The 16,536-nt window shown below is 52.4% G+C and overlaps 1 protein-coding gene across 1 annotated transcript; it reads left to right on the plus strand.

Moving 5' to 3' along the window:
* The first annotated feature begins 181 nt into the window (after nucleotides 1-181).
* Nucleotides 182-11,709, plus strand: Trim63 (tripartite motif containing 63). Its single transcript, XM_047521035.1, has 9 exons — nucleotides 182-466; nucleotides 1,245-1,417; nucleotides 4,255-4,423; nucleotides 5,165-5,260; nucleotides 6,728-6,961; nucleotides 7,769-7,791; nucleotides 8,071-8,195; nucleotides 10,161-10,235; nucleotides 11,127-11,709. Exons 1-9 carry the CDS (start codon nucleotides 308-310, stop codon nucleotides 11,135-11,137), a joined length of 1,065 nt encoding a protein of 354 aa, XP_047376991.1. The 5' UTR covers nucleotides 182-307; the 3' UTR covers nucleotides 11,138-11,709.
* The last annotated feature ends 4,827 nt before the right edge of the window (nucleotides 11,710-16,536 follow it).

Raw genomic sequence — 16,536 nt, forward strand, 5'->3', positions numbered from 1 at the left:
CTGTTCTTGTTTACGCCCCCCGTCCCAGGGGAACAGCGATTGCTCATCCCCGCCTGTGATTTGAGAGCGCCAAGTCTTTCAGGCCTGGAGGAAACTCAAGCCCGCCAGCCGCTTGGCATTGGAATGCTCAGCTGGCCCTCCTGGGGCTCATGTGACTGCAGCCCAGCTATAAATACCAGAGGGGCCTCAGCCCAGGACAGAATTCGGGCGCCAGGAGGAGAAAGCAGAGAGGATCCCAGCGAGCTGGTGTTTGGTGGCAAAGGCCAGACCCCCCAGGTCCGCAGAGAGCAGGCGGCGCTCCGACGGTATGGATTATAAGTCAAGCCTGATCCAGGATGGGAACCCCATGGAGAACCTGGAGAAGCAGCTGATCTGCCCCATCTGCCTGGAGATGTTCACCAAGCCGGTGGTGATCCTGCCCTGCCAGCACAACCTCTGCCGGAAGTGTGCCCATGACGTCTTCCAGGTCGGTGCCGGACCTGGCCTGTCCTGGGGCCCCAGGTGGTTCCTTTCCGCTGAGCCGAGGACCTTTCCAGTCAGGACTGGCTCTTTCTCCTCCAAAGGGAAGCTGAGCAGAGGGCTCAGAACTGGGCGGAGGGTGCTGGGGTGGCTCTGGCGCCCCGGGCCTTCTCCATGACGCAACTCCCCTCCCAGCCTGCCCCAGCTCCTGTTGACTCTTCAGGCAAGAGTCAAATGCCTCCAGCGATAAGTGGGGGAGGCCAGCGGGAGGAGAGAGAAACCAGACCCCTGGGGCCGCAGCCAGCCCTGGTGGCAGGGGGCCCAGAGCTTTGGGAGGAGGGTGACAGGCAGGCCCTGGCGGTAGAGGCATCTTCCCTTGGAGGTTGTCTGGTACAATATGGGGGCAGGAGGGGCTTCATCTCCCTGAGAAAGAGAGGTAGATGTCCTGGCTGGGAGGCAGGAGTCGGAGCACCCAGGGCCACTGTGCGAAACGCTGCGGCTCTGTCACCTTTAAGTGGTGGTCCTAGGAGCTCGCTGCAGTCATAAGGCCCATCTCATGGATGGGCAAACTGAGGCATAGAGAGGTAAGGCTGCTTGCCCAACGTCACGCAGAATACACGCGACTTGAACCCAGGTCTGCCGGCTCCGGGATGGATGGGCTGCCGGGAGCGCAGGTCCTCTGGTTTGCCGGGAGCCTCGGGGGTGAGCGGGGGAAGGCTAGGAGACCAGGAAGGGGGCCACTGAGGAGCAAGCCCAGGTCTCACCTCTGCCTTGGCCACCTGCAGGCTGCAAATCCCTACTGGACCAACCGGGGAAGCTCGGTGTCCATGTCTGGTGGTCGTTTCCGCTGCCCCTCCTGTCGCCACGAGGTGATCATGGATCGTCACGGGGTGTACGGGCTGCAGAGGAACCTGCTGGTGGAGAACATCATCGACATCTACAAGCAGGAGTGCTCCAGGTCAGCGCGGGGCGCCGGCCGCCTCCCTCGGGCCTGGCATCCAGGCTCCCTCCCCCTCTGCCCCTCAGGAGGCAGCTCAGAGCCACCCCTTCCTCAGGCAGGAGTAGCTCCCCCCATGCTGGCCCTCCAGCTGGCCAGTGCCTGGAGGGGCCCAGAGACTAGGCTGCCCTCTTGGGGGATACGGAGACGGAGATGGGGGAAAGGTGAGAGGTTAGGAAAGGGGACAGGAGCCAGCCATGTGGCCCTGGGTGGCAGAGAAAGCCCCGTGAGGACATGGCCAGCTGTGCATGGTAGCCAGGGTGCTTCTCCCGCCCTGCGCTGGGCACCGGGAAGGCTCCATCTAGGCGCCTCACGGACCGGGCCTGCCATTTATTCTCCCCATTCCATGGGAATCTGAGGCTCCCAGAGGCAAAGTCGGCACCCAGGGTTCCCAGCTGGGCAGCTGGGTCAGCCTCAGGCAGGACTTGGGAGTGGGGGCGTTGCACAGTGTCAGGCCTCAACGTGGACAGAGGCACAGCTGTGGGGAGAGCTTTTTGGAAAAGGATGTCCTGGCTGGGGTGCAGCTCGGTGGTGGAGCGTGCGCTTGGCGTGCGGAAGGCAGGGTTCAAGCCCACCAAGGAGAAAGGTCACCAGTTCACTCTGACCAACTGGCCGCAGGTCTTTATGGTCCAAAACCTTATCCATGCCCACAGGAGAGAGGCCAGGCCCAGTGGGGGAAAACTGCTCTGCAGGATGGTACATGCTCTTCTGCTTCTGTTACTAAGGCATTGGGACCTCTTGGTGAGGATTTGGGGTTTCATTTTCCCAGTCTGCACAAGGGGTCAGATGGCAAGATCCGTTACTATAGCTGGGCACAGTGGCCACACTGTAATCCAGAGTCTCAGGAGGCTGAGGCAGGAGGATAACAAGTTCAAGGCCAACCTCAGCAATTTAGCAAGGTTCTGAGCATCTTAGTGAAAACTTGTCTCAAAATAAAAAATAAAAAGAGCTGGGGATGTGGCTCAGTGGTGATGTGGCTCATTGGTAAAGTGCCTCTGGGTTCAATCCCCAGTATAAAAAAAAAAGAGAGGAGAGAAAAAATCTATTATTGTGATAGTCAAATAGGATATTGATGGGAAATGTTAAAAATCAAATATTCGTTGAGAATGTACTATGTGCAGGCACCGTACTCAATGCTTTTTATACTGTGTAATCCTCATAGTAACCCTCTAAGGAATTCTTATTTCCATGAGGAAATGGATGGTCAGAGAGGGTTAGAGGTTTGTCCAAGGTCACACAGCTAATAAGGGGTAAATTTGAGAGAGGGTGTGACTGATTCCACCATGAATATTCTTAACTCTTGGGCTATCTTGACCCTGGCATTGCTAGAACTCAATGCTACAACAATACAAACATATTGTTGATGAATAAAATTATAAGACAATCGATATTGCACCAAACACCTGGTCCACCCAGCACGGACCCATGAGGAGCATGTCCTGTCTGAACCCTTTGAGGCCTTTGCATAGTTGGGTAACGACGGCTGCCCTCACAGAGGGTCTGCCCGGGCCCCGCGCAGCATGTTCTTACACAGCTTCTGCCAGGATCAGTAGATCTGAGAGAGACTGAGGCTCTGAGAGGTGAACTCACTTGTCCAAACCCACACCGAATAAGCGGCAGAACAATCTGGACTTGAATCCAGATGTTGAAACCTAAGCCCCTGGAAGGGAGGCGACCCCCCGGGATCCTGCCTCACCTCTGCACTGCCGTCCTGAGGCTCCTTTCCCAGGGCGTGGGGACAGGTGGCAAAGGCGGACCCTGCCAGCGTGGAGACCCTAGGCTCAAAGATGCAAAAAGACAAGTCTGGAAAGACTCTTAGTCCAGGACTGGAGGGGACAAGAGAGCCTGGGTGTGACCAGCCAGTCACGCAAGGCTGTTGGAAGGTGAGGCGTTGACCCGGACAGGGGACAGTCATCGTTTGACGTGGGTGGGGTCCCGTGATGCTAGGGGCTGGGAACCCGAGGTGGCCCAGCCTGCATGAGAGCCTGGTCAGGCTGGAGCCGTAAGGCCTACACTCGAAACGTCCAGTCTAGGCTGGGAAATGGCCAACTGTACCCAGTGAGAGGTGCACAGAACATGCCAGAAGCCCTAAGTGGACCAGGCAATGAAGGCCGTCTAAGAATGTGTTAGAGAGGAACGAGGAAGCGGCCGCTCTGGACCCTGGAGAGACTCTGGGAGCCGAGTCGAGGCTGTGCCGGGTGCTGAGGACGCTGGGCCACCCCTCGCTGAGTGTGTGACTGGGGCACGCAGCCTCCTCTCCGGGCCTCAGGCTGTGCCTATTGATTTATTCTTTCTTCCTGGATTGAATCCCACCTCCGCCATGCCGGGTGCTCCACGCTGTAGGTTCAGGGATGAAGTGAACAGGCCGGCTTCTAGGCTTGGATGGAGGATACAGTCTGGAGAAGCAAATATAGAAATAAATGAGGCCACCAGTATAAACTGCTTAGTTCCAAGCCCAGTCCGCAGTCACCAGGAGCGGCAGTGACTATAATTAGAGCTAAGGCGCTCTAGCCTCCCTTGCCCTGACAGGCGGGTGACCTTGGGCAAGTCCATTCACTTGGGGTGGGGTATGTTTCCTCTCCTCCAAACCATGTCCAGGTGAACTCTCTGGAGTTCTGTGACCTTCCTGTGTCCTCTGCATTGGCAGAGCCCCAAGCCGAGCCCAGCTGTCCAGTTTGAGTGCTAGGATGTGGGGATAGGTTTGGTGACATTGTTTCCCTGTCTGGGCCTCCTTGATTGCAGCCAGGGGAGCAGACAGGGACTGGGACTCCCCTGAACTGTGACTCTTCCCCCTCCAGCCGGCCCCTGCAGAAGGGCAACCACCCCATGTGCAAGGAACACGAAGATGAGAAGATCAACATCTACTGCCTCACGTGTGAGGTGCCCACGTGTTCCATGTGCAAGGTGTTCGGAGCCCACCAGGCCTGCGAGGTGGCCCCGCTGCAGAGTGTCTTCCAGGGACAAAAGGTACTGGCTCCAGCCGCCGCTACCCCTAGATGATTCAGGAGGTGGATTTGATCCTCGCTGATCTGCTGAGCAGGCCTTTTAGGAATAGTGCCTCTGGAGGGACTTCCCAGTCCGCAGGGACATCAGCCCTTGCCTTCCTGGGGGAGGTGGCTGAGCTCATGGGTTATACTTAGAAGCACTTGAGAGCCCCTGGGTGTGGCCACAGGGAGAAGCCAGACCCCACCGCCAGGACACCAGGCCCTCTCAGGCCATGGCTTCTCCATCCTGGGTACTTCGGGCCCCAGATATCTTCACCTGAGCCTCACCTCTCCCAGACTCCATGTTCCCCCTCCAACGGGAGGCAGTTTAGAGCCGTCTCCTTGGGACCCCTGCCTCCCCGACTACCCTGTCCTTACCGTAAGCTGCAGCCCCTCTTTCCGTACTCTTTCTTCCCCATTTCCCATTCTTCTCTTGGTCTCTCTCTTTTAGAACTTTCCAACTCTATTTTCTCAGTAACTAGTCTCTCTTCAGCTAGTACCTTGCTGTGTGTTTTGGGCAGTTCAGCTGCCTTCTCTGGGCCTCATCTGTAAAATAAGGGGTGCAGTATCTCTCTGATAGTCTCTTCTCTGGACCCGAGTGGCACTCCAGAAAAGCTAGAGACCCTTTCCCGCAGAGAGGGCAATGAGGGTGCCGGGTTGCTGGGCCAGGCCTGAGTCTGTTTCTGCCTCTGACTCCTGATTCCCATCCCCTCCTCCCACCTAGACTGAACTGAGTAACTGCATCTCCATGCTGGTGGCGGGGAACGACCGGGTGCAGACCATCATCACTCAGCTGGAGGACTCCTGTCGAGTGACCAAGGTGAGGGAACACAGCAGCCCTGCCTGGAGGTTTGAAGTCCCCAATAAAACTGGCCTCTGGGGAAGACTCGCCCCTGGGTCGTGAATAAAGGCTGCAGCTCGGAGCCCCGGGTAGTCCATAGGGACGGCAGGGGAGGGACTAAGCCATCCCTCTGCTCACTCAGCAAATGCCTCGTGAGCACAGCTGCGTCAGGCATGATCAGGACAGACCTGGTTCCCGACCAGGGAGTGCCCGCCAATCATCCCCAGCAGTTATTCAGTACTAATAATTTTTAGAACACTGTTCTCCAGTGTGCGGTGAACCAAAGCTCTCGAACTTTAGAGGCACCCCACTCTCCCCGGGATCTGGTGAAAACTCAGGCTCTGAATCAGTAGGTCTGGAGGGAAGCCCGGGACTCCGCGTTTCCAACAAGCTCCCAGGGTTTGCCCAAGTTGTGAGGCCTCCGGACCACACTTTGAGTAGCACGGCTACAGAGGGCAGAGGGGAACGTTGCCATCCCTAAAGGAGCATCCAGGATTCCGGTCTCCCCTTGAGGCGGGGTGCTGGAGATGAGCCGGGGAAGGGGCCTTGTAACTGTTAGTGGATGAAAAGTTGTGGGTAGGGTGGGTTCAAAGGAAGGAGGAGGACAAGGTTGTCACTGTAAGCTCAGGTGGGCTCGGTGGCGGGACCAAATGTCAGTTCGGCGGGCTTGGCAGGCACAGTTAGTGGCCAAATAAAATCAAACAAAAAGTGGCCAGAGCAAGCTTTATTGGAATTTGGCTCTCGGGCGAAATTCCCAGACCCCCGGGGTATAGGGACCCGGAGAAAATCGCACGTGGCCCTGGCTGCCCAGGGTTCTTATAGAATGGGATGGGAGGGGGTCCTGTTGAGTGACAGATAGGTGTGAAGGGTCAGTGGAACTTTCCATCCACCTCGCTGCTAACTTTCTGGTCACCTTTTGGTGGGCTGGTCTTTGTTCCAGCTGCTCAGCTGTGCCCCCTACAGTCGCCTAATTTCCCACCTAACAATCACCCCTGAGAGGTTCCAGTCTGAGAGGTGTGACCTACCGTCATATCCATTCTGCAGAGCAGGTAGCTAAGGCGTGGCGTCTTGGAGAGAAGGGAGTGTGCCCCTCCTCTAGGGAGGCTGCTGGGGAGGCTGGCTTCCACCTCGCCAGGACCGGAGCGAGGTGGACCTTCCTGACTCCAGCCTCAGCCCCAACCCAATGTAGAGGGAAACGTGTGACTTGGGGCCCGAGAGGCGTTGCCCTCTGTGACCTGAGTCTCTAGCTGTCCTCCGTGATACCAGCCTCCACATCTGCGAGACCCTACTGGGTCTTCCTTCTCATTGTCCTTCCTTGTGCTTCTGTCAGATGGGGATGTCATGAAGCCTCATCCAGCTTGAGATTGTTGGCTCCTGGGCACACCTGTCCCAGGACGGTAGGTAGGAGGACGCCACAGGATGTGACTCTGGGATTTCTGTCCCCAGGAGAACAGTCACCAGGTGAAGGAAGCGTTGAGCCAGAAGTTTGACACCCTGTACGCCATCCTGGACGAGAAGAAGAGTGAGTTGCTGCAGCGGATCACGCAGGAGCAGGAGGAGAAGCTGGGCTTCATTGAGGCCCTCATCCAGCAGTACCGCGAGCAGCTCGGCAAGTCCACCAAGCTGGTGGAGACGGCCATCCAGTCCCTGGACGAGCCGGGTGGGGCCACGTTCCTCCTGGTGAGTGGGACTCAGAAGTCCCAGGCAGGTTCAGGGTGTGCCTCACTCACAGGCCCTTGGACAAGTCATTTAAACCGGAGAGCCTCAGTTTTCTCATTTGTAAAATGGGCACGCAACAAACTACTTTCCTCTTGCTGATTTTATCAGGATGAATAAGAGGACGGTTGTGAATGGACTTTGGAAGCTACAACATTCAGGGTTCCACATAGAGGCAATTAACTGAGCACCTACTATAGGACAGGTGCTGAGGTGGAAACATGGACAGGCTCAGCCCTGACCCAGAAGAACTTGTTGGGGGTGTGACAGAAAAGTCTTGGCCAAGAGACTTCAGAGTTCCAGTGCATTAAAAATCCCCTCGGGGGCTGGGGAGATAGCTCAGCTGGTAGAGTGCTTGCCTTGCAAGCACAAGGTCCTGAGTTCGATCCCCAGTACCACCAAAAAAAAAAAAAAAAAAAAAAATCCCCTCGGCTCCTGTGGGCCAGCCTTTTGCTGGACTTTGTATCTGGAAAGGTGACGAGGCCACTTCTGTTTGGGAGACTTAGGTTTTAGGAGGATTTGGACTGTTACCTTGAGAATCCAGGCTTCCTGCCAGGAAAACAGGAGGGCCAAGGGTGCTGACCAAGACGTGTGCAGACCCTAGACAGAGGGGAAAATCCAGGTTCTGATCAGCGCAGGTGGGGAGCGGGCCACAGCGGGGCTAGGGAAGGGCACCCAGCGCCCATCTGCAACGCCCGGTCACCGTTTCTGCACACTCCCTGGGGTCACTCCTGCTGCAGCCCTGACCCTCTGTTCTCTCTTACCCCACAGAGTGCCAAGCAACTCATCAAAAGGTCAGTGTCTCCCTGGGGCCGCTGGCCTCATCCCTCCACTGAGCAGGGCCTCTGATGCCTGTCCAGGGGACCCTGTGCACTAGGCCTGCAGGGAGGGGTCCCGGCTGCCCTCCCGGTCTTCTCAGCCCTTCCTCCCATCTGCATGAGGCTGGAGAGGAGATGCTCCGCCCCCGGGGGCGGGCTCACCGAAGTGGGGGCGTGAGCCTGGCCTGGAGCTGCACTGCTCCACGCGGCCCCGCACCGAGCCTCCCCGGCTCACCCTGCCTCTCTCCCTCGCAGCATCGTGGAAGCTTCCAAGGGCTGCCAGCTAGGGAAGATAGAGCAGGGCTTTGAGAACATGGACTACTTTACTGTGGACCTCGAACACATAGCGGACACGCTGAGGGCCATCGACTTTGGGACAGGTAAAGAGGGGGTGGTGCCACTTGTCTGTCTGCTTGACCCTGAAAGCCAGCATCTCTCTCCCGCCAAGCCACACTAACAAAGGCCCCCCGCCACAGCTATCAAGCCAAACTCATGCAGTCGACTCCTAGATGAGTCCAGAGCCCAGCACAGTGCCTGGGAAGTAATCGTTGTGCAACGAATTATTTATGGATCCGGAGATCATAAGTGTACGGAATCAGACAGACCTGAGTTTAAATCACGATTCTGCCATTTGTGTGTCATCTGTGTGACCCTTGACAGAACCCCCCTCCCCACCCCTTTGAGTTTCATTTTCTAACTTTAAGAACTAGAGTGAAGTCGGGTGTGGTGGCGCACACTTGTAATCCCAGCGACTTGGGAGGCTGAGGCAGGAGGATTGCAAGTTCAAGGTCAACTTCAGCAATTTAGCAAGACTCTGTCTCAAGAAAAAAAAAAAAAAAAAAAAAAAAAAAGAAGGTGGGGGACTGGGGATGTGGTTAAGTTCCCCTGAGTTCAATTCCTGGTGCCAAAAAAAGGTCCCCAAACTGAAACACCAATGGACTTGGATCCATCCCTTGCTGTAGATGACCCCTGGCTCCAAGGTTTAACCCCTGAGCTGAGGTGTTCAGGAGTGGGTCCTACGTGTGAACATAACCTGTGAAGCCTTCAGTGCCCTTTGTAACTTCTCTCAGCCTCAGTTGCCTCACAGGTAAAATGGGAGAACAATAGCTACCAACAGCCACCGTCCACTAAGCCTATCATTCAGTACAACTCTATGAGATAGGCTCTATTATCATCTCTATTTTGTAGTGAAGGAAACGAAAACTCAGAGAGGGTAAGCAAGTTGTTCAAGGCCACACAGCTAGCAAGTAGTCCACTGAGATCCCACTGCGGGTCATCTGGCTCTCAGGACCCTCATAAGGATATACGACATGTGTACACAGTGCTTAGCACAACTTGGCTTGGCAAACAGTAAGTCCCCAGCGAAAGCTACTGGGAGCAGTGGTTTTGATAACAATTAAACAACAAACTCCCTGGCTTGCACATGAATCCCATGTGCAATTGGCTGGAATTTTGACTGTGATTTTTTCGAGGCATTTGGGGTTTTTTGTTTGTTTGTTTGGTACTGGGGATTGAACCCAGGGGTGCTTAACCAGTGAACCGCTTCCCCAGCTAGTTCATTCATTTTATTTTGAGACAGGCTCTTACTAAGTTGCTCAGGGCCTGGCTAAATTGCTAAGTCTGGTCTCCAACTTGCCATCCTCCTGTCTCGGCCTTCAGAGTTGCTGGTGTTACAGGTGCGCACCACACACCAGGCTTCGGAGGCATTTTGGAGACACTTCTGGCAAATGCAGACGGTGCAACCCCTCAGGGGTCCCCCAGGATTAAGGAGGTGTCATGGTGGTGAGGGGGGCACGTGTTCCCTGTTTGGAGAGCTCGAAGGTGACACCCCAGGATGACAAAATGGGGTCACAGCTTGCAGCTTGGTCACTGTCCCTCTGTGCTGAGTGTTAGGAGCAGAGCTGGCCCCAGACCTGCTTCCCTTCTCACATCCTCCCCTCTGTGGGCTGAGGAATGAGGACAATGTCGGGGTCCTGAGCAAGCAGATTTCAAAGGCGAGTGACTTGGTCTTCAAGGACTCTGATCCCTGAGAATGAGGAGTCTGTCCTGTGCTCCCCAGGCAAAGGCTGTCTGTCTGAGATGTGCAGAAGCACGCACGAGGGCTGCTTCTCCCAAGTCCCCGTGGCCACAGGCCACCAGCAATAAACACTGTGACTGGAGGGGGAGGAAAGAGCCCAGAGGAGGCAGGAACCCGGGCAGGGCCTGGCGAGCTGGCCCCGGGTTTCTGCTGTCTCTGGGTGGACCTCAGAGCCTGAGCAGGGGGAGAGGTGCTCGCTAGCCTGGCTCCCTGCCGGCAGCTGCTCACGGAAACCAACCCCAGCCCAACACAATGGTCTCTGTCACAGATGACGACGAGGAAGAGTTCACGGAAGATGAGGAAGAGCAGGAAGAGGAAGTGTCCACAGAAGGGAAAGAGGCAGGTGAGAAGCCCGGTGTCTCCATCCATCCCTTCCGTACCAGCATGAGGTACCTACCACACGCAGAGTGCTACACTAGACCTTGGGGGTGACACCTGGTTCTATTCCCAATGTGTGTCTCGAACCCATTAAGGGTAACCAGCCAGGCTCAGTGGCGCACGCCTGTAATCCCAGAGACTCGGAGGCTGAGGCAGGAGGATCTCAAGTTTGAGACCAGCCTCAGTCATCTGCAATTTGGCAATGCCCTCAGGAAATTAGCAAGACCCTGTCTCAAAATAAAATATAAAGAAAAATTTAAAAGGACTGGGGTTGTAACCCTGGGTTCAATTCCCAGTACCAAACAAATAAAACCCCAAACTTATTCATCATAGAAGGCTTCCCTTTTATAGCTAAGTGACCCTCCTCAATGGAAAGTAATACTACACAGAGAGGGAAAAGACAAGGGGCCATAAACTAGGCTGGGCCCCCTGAGATATATTAATTGGGCAGAGTAGTGCTCAAAGGTTTTGAAAATTCATTGCTAACATTTTAAAAATTAGGAGATATTTATTTTATTTTTTTGCATACCTATGATCAAACAGAAGGCCTCACACATGCTAGGTGAGTGCTCTACCACTGAGCTGCACCCCAGCCCTTCTTAAGTTTTATTTTGAGTCAGAGTCTTGCTAAATTGTTGAGGCTGGCCTTGAACTTGTGATCCTCCTGCCTCAGCCTCCCGAGTTGCTGGGATTACAGGTGTGCGCCATTGCACTGGGTTCCATTTGGTTTTAAAAGGGAGAAACCAGGAAGGAAATGTGGCTCGATGGTTTTATTTCTAAGTCACTGCATTTCTTAGCCCTGGGTCCCTCTGAGTCCCTATCTCACCATGTGACTCTTTTTTTTTTTTAATTTCAGGACACCAGTAAGGAGCTGGATGAGTGAGAGACCCTCTGGATGCAGAGAGACTGGGGACGGGGACAGGCCCACCTACCTTGGTGACAGGCCTGGATGGGAGGGGTCGGGGCCCCGAGGGGCAATAGGGAAGTGTGTCTTCTCTCTGCTCAGAGAGCAGGGACTGGCCTAGGACCCACTGCTATGTCCAGCAGCGACTGAACCAGAATCGAAATCCTGCTTAAAACAACCACAAAGGACACTTTTCTATTGGTGCAAAATGAAGTATTTTGTACATTTTTAAAATGTGATTTTTTTTTTTTGTATATACTTGTATATGTATGCCAATTTGGTGCTTTTTGTAAAGGAACTTTTGTACGATAATGCCTGATGGTCAGAAAGAGGGGGAGAAAGCTAGGCTGATGGAGCCACCCCCGTCCTTCCTTCCTGGGGAGCCTGGGCAGCCCTCAGGGGCCTAGGAAGGGACAATGTACTGTATTTCAGGTCCCATCCTCACCTTGGTGGGGGCCAAGTTCGTGGTCTATGTTGTTTTAATAAATGCACACCGCTCTCTTCCTGTTATGACAAACCCTCTGAGTTTTCTTTCATTCAGCCTCACTTCCCTGGAGAGTTCAGCCAGACTTGTACCCACCAAAGAAGGGCTTTTTTTCTAATGTGGTGGGGGGTCCTGGGGATTGAACCCAAGGATATTGCAATCCTCCTGCCTCGGCCTCCCAGTTAGCTGGGATGACAAGCGTGTGCCACCACCCCTGGTTAAGAAGGGCCTTTCGACCAGCATTTCCAGTGTGAGTTCATGGAAATCTGGCCCTGAGATGATCCTCGCAGAACAGGTTCGGTGTATTGTTTCTCTGGTTCACCAGAAAACAGGCCTGAGAAAAAGTCCGGATGTAGCTGAGCGTGTGGTGCACACCGGCAACCCCGCAGCTGTGGAGGATCACAAGTTCAAAGCCAGCCTCAGCAATTTAGCAAGGCCCTGAGCATTTCATTGAAACCCTGTCTCTAAATAAAATATAAAAAGAGCCAGGGATGTGACTCAGTGGTTAAGTGCCCCTGAGTTCAATCCCTGGTACAAAAAAAAAAAAAAAAGTCTGAATCCTTTAGCTGGCAGTCAAGTCCAAGGGTAGACAGAATAAAGGAAGATGGAAGCAAGCAGATGAAGAGGCACATGCACAGGGAGGCTGCACCACCAGTGGGCCACAGCACACCAAAGCCCCGGCAGTTGCTTGGTCTGGGATGTTCCCAGGAGGCCACATTGAAAGCTGCAGGGCCCCCTGGGGCAGCTAGAAGGCGTCCCATTGCTCACACCCTGTGTGAGGCTAGCCTCCAGTCTAGAAGTGGTGGCAGGAGTCCAAGCCTCCCTGGTCCAGTTGGAACTGGCTCGGAACTGTTGGGTTCCGTGGCCGAGGGCCTTGGCACACCACCAACCCGCGACCTCAAAGTTACGAACGCTGCGGAATCTGACCAGCTTTCAGACGCACACACACAGTGGCCAGGTGAGGTCCGGAGCAGTCCTGCCGTAAAGGAAGACGATGAACTTCAGAGAGCACGGTCTTGTCCGAGATGCCTGGGGGCCTGCCTGACCCTGAGTCTCTCATTGCTTTTGCCTCTCATTGCTTTTTTGGTGGGTTGGATAAGTTAACCCATCAACCCCCAACTTAGCTGCTCAAATGAGTCCTCCAGAACTAGTCGATGATGGAACTCCCTTTAGGAGCCTGCGCTAGACCTTCCCACCTCCACCCACTTCCTAAGGTTAACTTGGTCCCTAACTCGGAATTCCAAGGAATTGGTCTCATTTCTAGTCCTTTCTCAATATTTTAATTTTTAAAAATTTGTGTAGCACACACATAAGAGCATCAAAGTAGTTACAAGGTTAATGGAACCTGGGTTATAAGGTAAAAGGAAACCGTGTTACTAACACTCAGGCCAAGGCAGAACACTGCCAGCCCCCAGGGCTGTCCTGTCTCCCTCCAGCAGAGTTCCTCCTACCTGAGATCAGACCCTGTCCTTTTTCAGACAATCATTCACTTGATTTTCTTGAGTTTTATCTCCCAAAGTATCTTCCCACAGAAGACCAAAAGAATTTGAAGCTAGAAAGACATCGTGCCCTTGAAATCGCAAGAATCAGTCATAACCTGGGTACATTCTGTCTCCAGATGGCCTCTCCAAGTTACTGATTACATGGGAAGCAGACATTTCAGTCCCATATCTGTAACTTATGGGGGCAGGTGGAGGTCAGGTAAAGCTCTGCAGTCAGTTCCTTTAAATTCCAGGAAGAGCTGAGTGTGGTGGCCCACACCTGTAATTCCAGCGACTAGGGAGGCTGAGACAGGAGGATGGTAAATCGAGGTCGGTCTCAGCAACTTAGTGAGGTTCTGTTTCAAAATAAAAAATGAAAAGGTCTGGGGATGTGGCTCTGTGATAAAGTGCCCCAGGGTTAAATCCTTAGTAGGAAAAAAAAAAAGATATCTGTTCATTGCAAATAAGAGGATTCCTCATTTGCCAAACAAAAGGCTTTTCCTGTCCTTGCAAATTTGAACAGTTGAGACTGGTGTGTTCTTTCTTTGTTGCTGTTTTGGGTGTTGGGGATCCAAGCCAAGACTTCTTCTCACTTGCTAGGCAAGCGCTGGACCGCTGAGTTTCATCCCAGCCCCTAAGGAAGGAGTCTTTTTTTTTTTTTTTTGGGTAAGGAAGGATTCTTGATCCGCAAACTTTCTTTAAGATCCTGTTGCAAGAGAGGAAAGCTGACTTGGGGGGTTCTTCCATGCATCTCGAATACAGTTCCATAGGCTGCTGCATCAGAATCACCAGGAAAGTTTTTTTCCCCCTAAATCTTTAATTTTGGGAAATTTTTTAAATATCAAAAAGTAGAAAGAATAGAATAGTGTACTCCCACGTACCCATCACTCACTTTCTTTTCTTTCTTTCTTTCTTTTTTTTTTTTTTTGGTATTGGGGACTGAACCCAGGGGCATTTTACCACTGAGCCCTTTTTATCTTTTTATTTTGAGGCAGGGTTTGCTAAGTAACTAAGACTGGTCTTGAACTTGCGATTCTCTTGTCTCAGCATTCCTAGTCACTGAATTACAGGCATGCCTCAGCATTCCTAGTCACTGAATTACAGGCATGCACCAAAGCGCCCGTCTGAAGTTTTGATTAATGACCTTTTTGGTTAGTTGAACTCTTGCAAATTGATTACAATGCATTCTGAGGATATGGGGGTGGGGGACCAACCTGGAACTCAGTTTCACTGTTACACTCTCACAACAGGCTTCTTTGCTGCATAAACCCAGCAAGCAATTGATTCTGCAGTAGAAACCAGCTCTGGGTGTCTATACAATTCAACTCTAATACTATCTGCCTGGAGGACTCAGTCCCTCCAAGACTACCCTTCCCCCCATTTAGATGTCAATCACAAGCCCCAAATTGTTTTCACCTGTACTTCTGACCGCTGACTATAAATTGGGGTTCCCACATCTGCTCCTTGAGTTTGATTAATTTGAGCAGATTTACATTTACCAGTTTACTATAAAGGATGTTACAAAGGATACAGCAGATGCCATAGCAGTCCAATTTATGTTTTGAATATAGCCCTTATGCCACTGTGATTGACTTTTTTTTTTTTCTTTTTGGTGCTGGGGATTGAACCCAGGGCCTTGTGCATGCAAGACAGGCACTCTACCAACTGAGCTATCTCCCCAGCCCTGTGATTGATTTTTAAAACAGACAAGTTTCTTTCTCTTCCTCTCTCCCTGCTCCTCCCTAATCTCAGGGGAAATAGGATTACCTTTCTTCCCCATTTAGGCAGATTTTTCTGTCCTTGAGCACACACCCTCCATAGGAATGAAGTAATCCAGACTTTGGGGATGGCACCAGAAGAGCTCAGGAATGACTGACTCCCAAATTAACAAGTGAATTAACAACTCCAACAGAGAACACATGAAATGTAGTTTTAAATCACCTCTTTAAAAGCCCTTGTTCCTGCAGAATCACAGCCCCTGGGACTGGAGTCCCCTGTGCTCCTTTACTAGCAAAGCAATAAATCTTTATTCTTTTTCTTAAAACCATGTCCTCGTTATTGGATTGGCATCAGGGACAAGGACCGAGCTTTTGGTAACACAGAGACACACAGGGCAAGGCGTGTGGGAAGGGGTTCTGAGTTTCCACGCCTTCTCCAAGCACGCACCCTCTAGGAGTCTCCAAGTGTTTGGTTATCTGGAAGCTTCCTGAATCCTGTCCTTTGGGGTTTTATGGAGACTGTTTTATAAGCATGATGAAAGCCTGCATAACCATGTAGAAATATGATTGAGCAAAATAGTAGTGAACTGGAGTTTTGAGATGAGATTAGATTCCCCACCTCACCAATTTCCTTCTGGGTTCTTGTATCGCAAATTTTGAAGAATAATCTCTGCGGACAATCAAGGAAGGAAGAGTAAAAGGAGCAGGATTTACTTAAGCGAGAAGAGAGAACTCCCCTCGTGCGGGAGGGGGCCTGGTAGCAGAAAAACCCATTTCGGTGTGTAGCTTAGGAGTTTACATATGGTTCTGGGTAGAGCTTGGAGCAAAATCTATGTAGAACAGGCCCTGAAAAAGTGTCAAGGCTAAGGCCTCCCCACGACCTCCAGGAGTTCACCCCCATCTTCCGTTTTCCACCTCTGAGGCAAAGGAGTTGGCTGGAGGTGTTCCCACAGGGGCGCCTCAAGGTCTTTTACATTTGAAATAGGTCTCGATGGTGCTCATTAATATGTCTGCCGGGTAGCTTCCGGGTGTGTTCCTGTGTTTGAATAAGATTTACCATTGATATTATCTTTTTTTGTACTGGGGATTGAACCCAGGGGCACTTAACCACTGAGTGACATCCCCAGCCCCCCCCTTTTATTTTTGTATTTCATTTAGAGACGGGGTCTTCTTGCGTCGCTTAGGGCCTCGACCATTGATATTCTATTCAGTGTGACCTGATGCCACCAGACTGGGCAGGGGAAACCCAAAGCATCCTGGGGGCTTGGATACTTGTTGGCTTCAAAACAGCCATAGCATTCCTTCCTCTAGGGTATGGGGCAGGGCCTGCTGGAATCGAGTGGGTCTTGTGACCGACCGTCAGACAAGGGTAGGTCAGAGAATGTTTTTATTGCCAGCTTCGAGGCAGAGAGGTGGGGAGAGATTAGAGTTTCTTTGTCATACCTCGTGGAAGGGCAGTTCTAGTTTCTATGGTTTGCCTTAAGAAGGGAGTTATGAGTCAGGGACAGTGGACAAAACCCAGAATATATACGTACATCATAATATTACGTGCACTATGTAGTGACTTAAATCTGCTGTAAAATTTTTTATAAAATAAATGTATGGCCAGGTGTGGTGACGCATGCCTGTAGATCCAGGGACCCAGGAGGCTGAAGCCAAAGGATCACACATTTGAGAGA

This window comes from Sciurus carolinensis, chromosome 1 (assembly GCF_902686445.1).
Source record: "Sciurus carolinensis chromosome 1, mSciCar1.2, whole genome shotgun sequence".
Classification (NCBI taxonomy): domain Eukaryota; kingdom Metazoa; phylum Chordata; class Mammalia; order Rodentia; family Sciuridae; genus Sciurus; species Sciurus carolinensis.

Coding starts and splice junctions, on each gene's coding strand:
- Trim63 (XM_047521035.1), top strand. CDS start 308: ATGGATTATAAGTCAAGCCTGATCCAGGATGGGAACCCCATGGAGAAC. Junction 6,962..7,768: donor GTGGGGCCACGTTCCTCCTG/GTGAGTGGGACT, acceptor CTTACCCCACAG/AGTGCCAAGCAACTCATCAA. Junction 7,792..8,070: donor GCCAAGCAACTCATCAAAAG/GTCAGTGTCTCC, acceptor TCTCCCTCGCAG/CATCGTGGAAGCTTCCAAGG.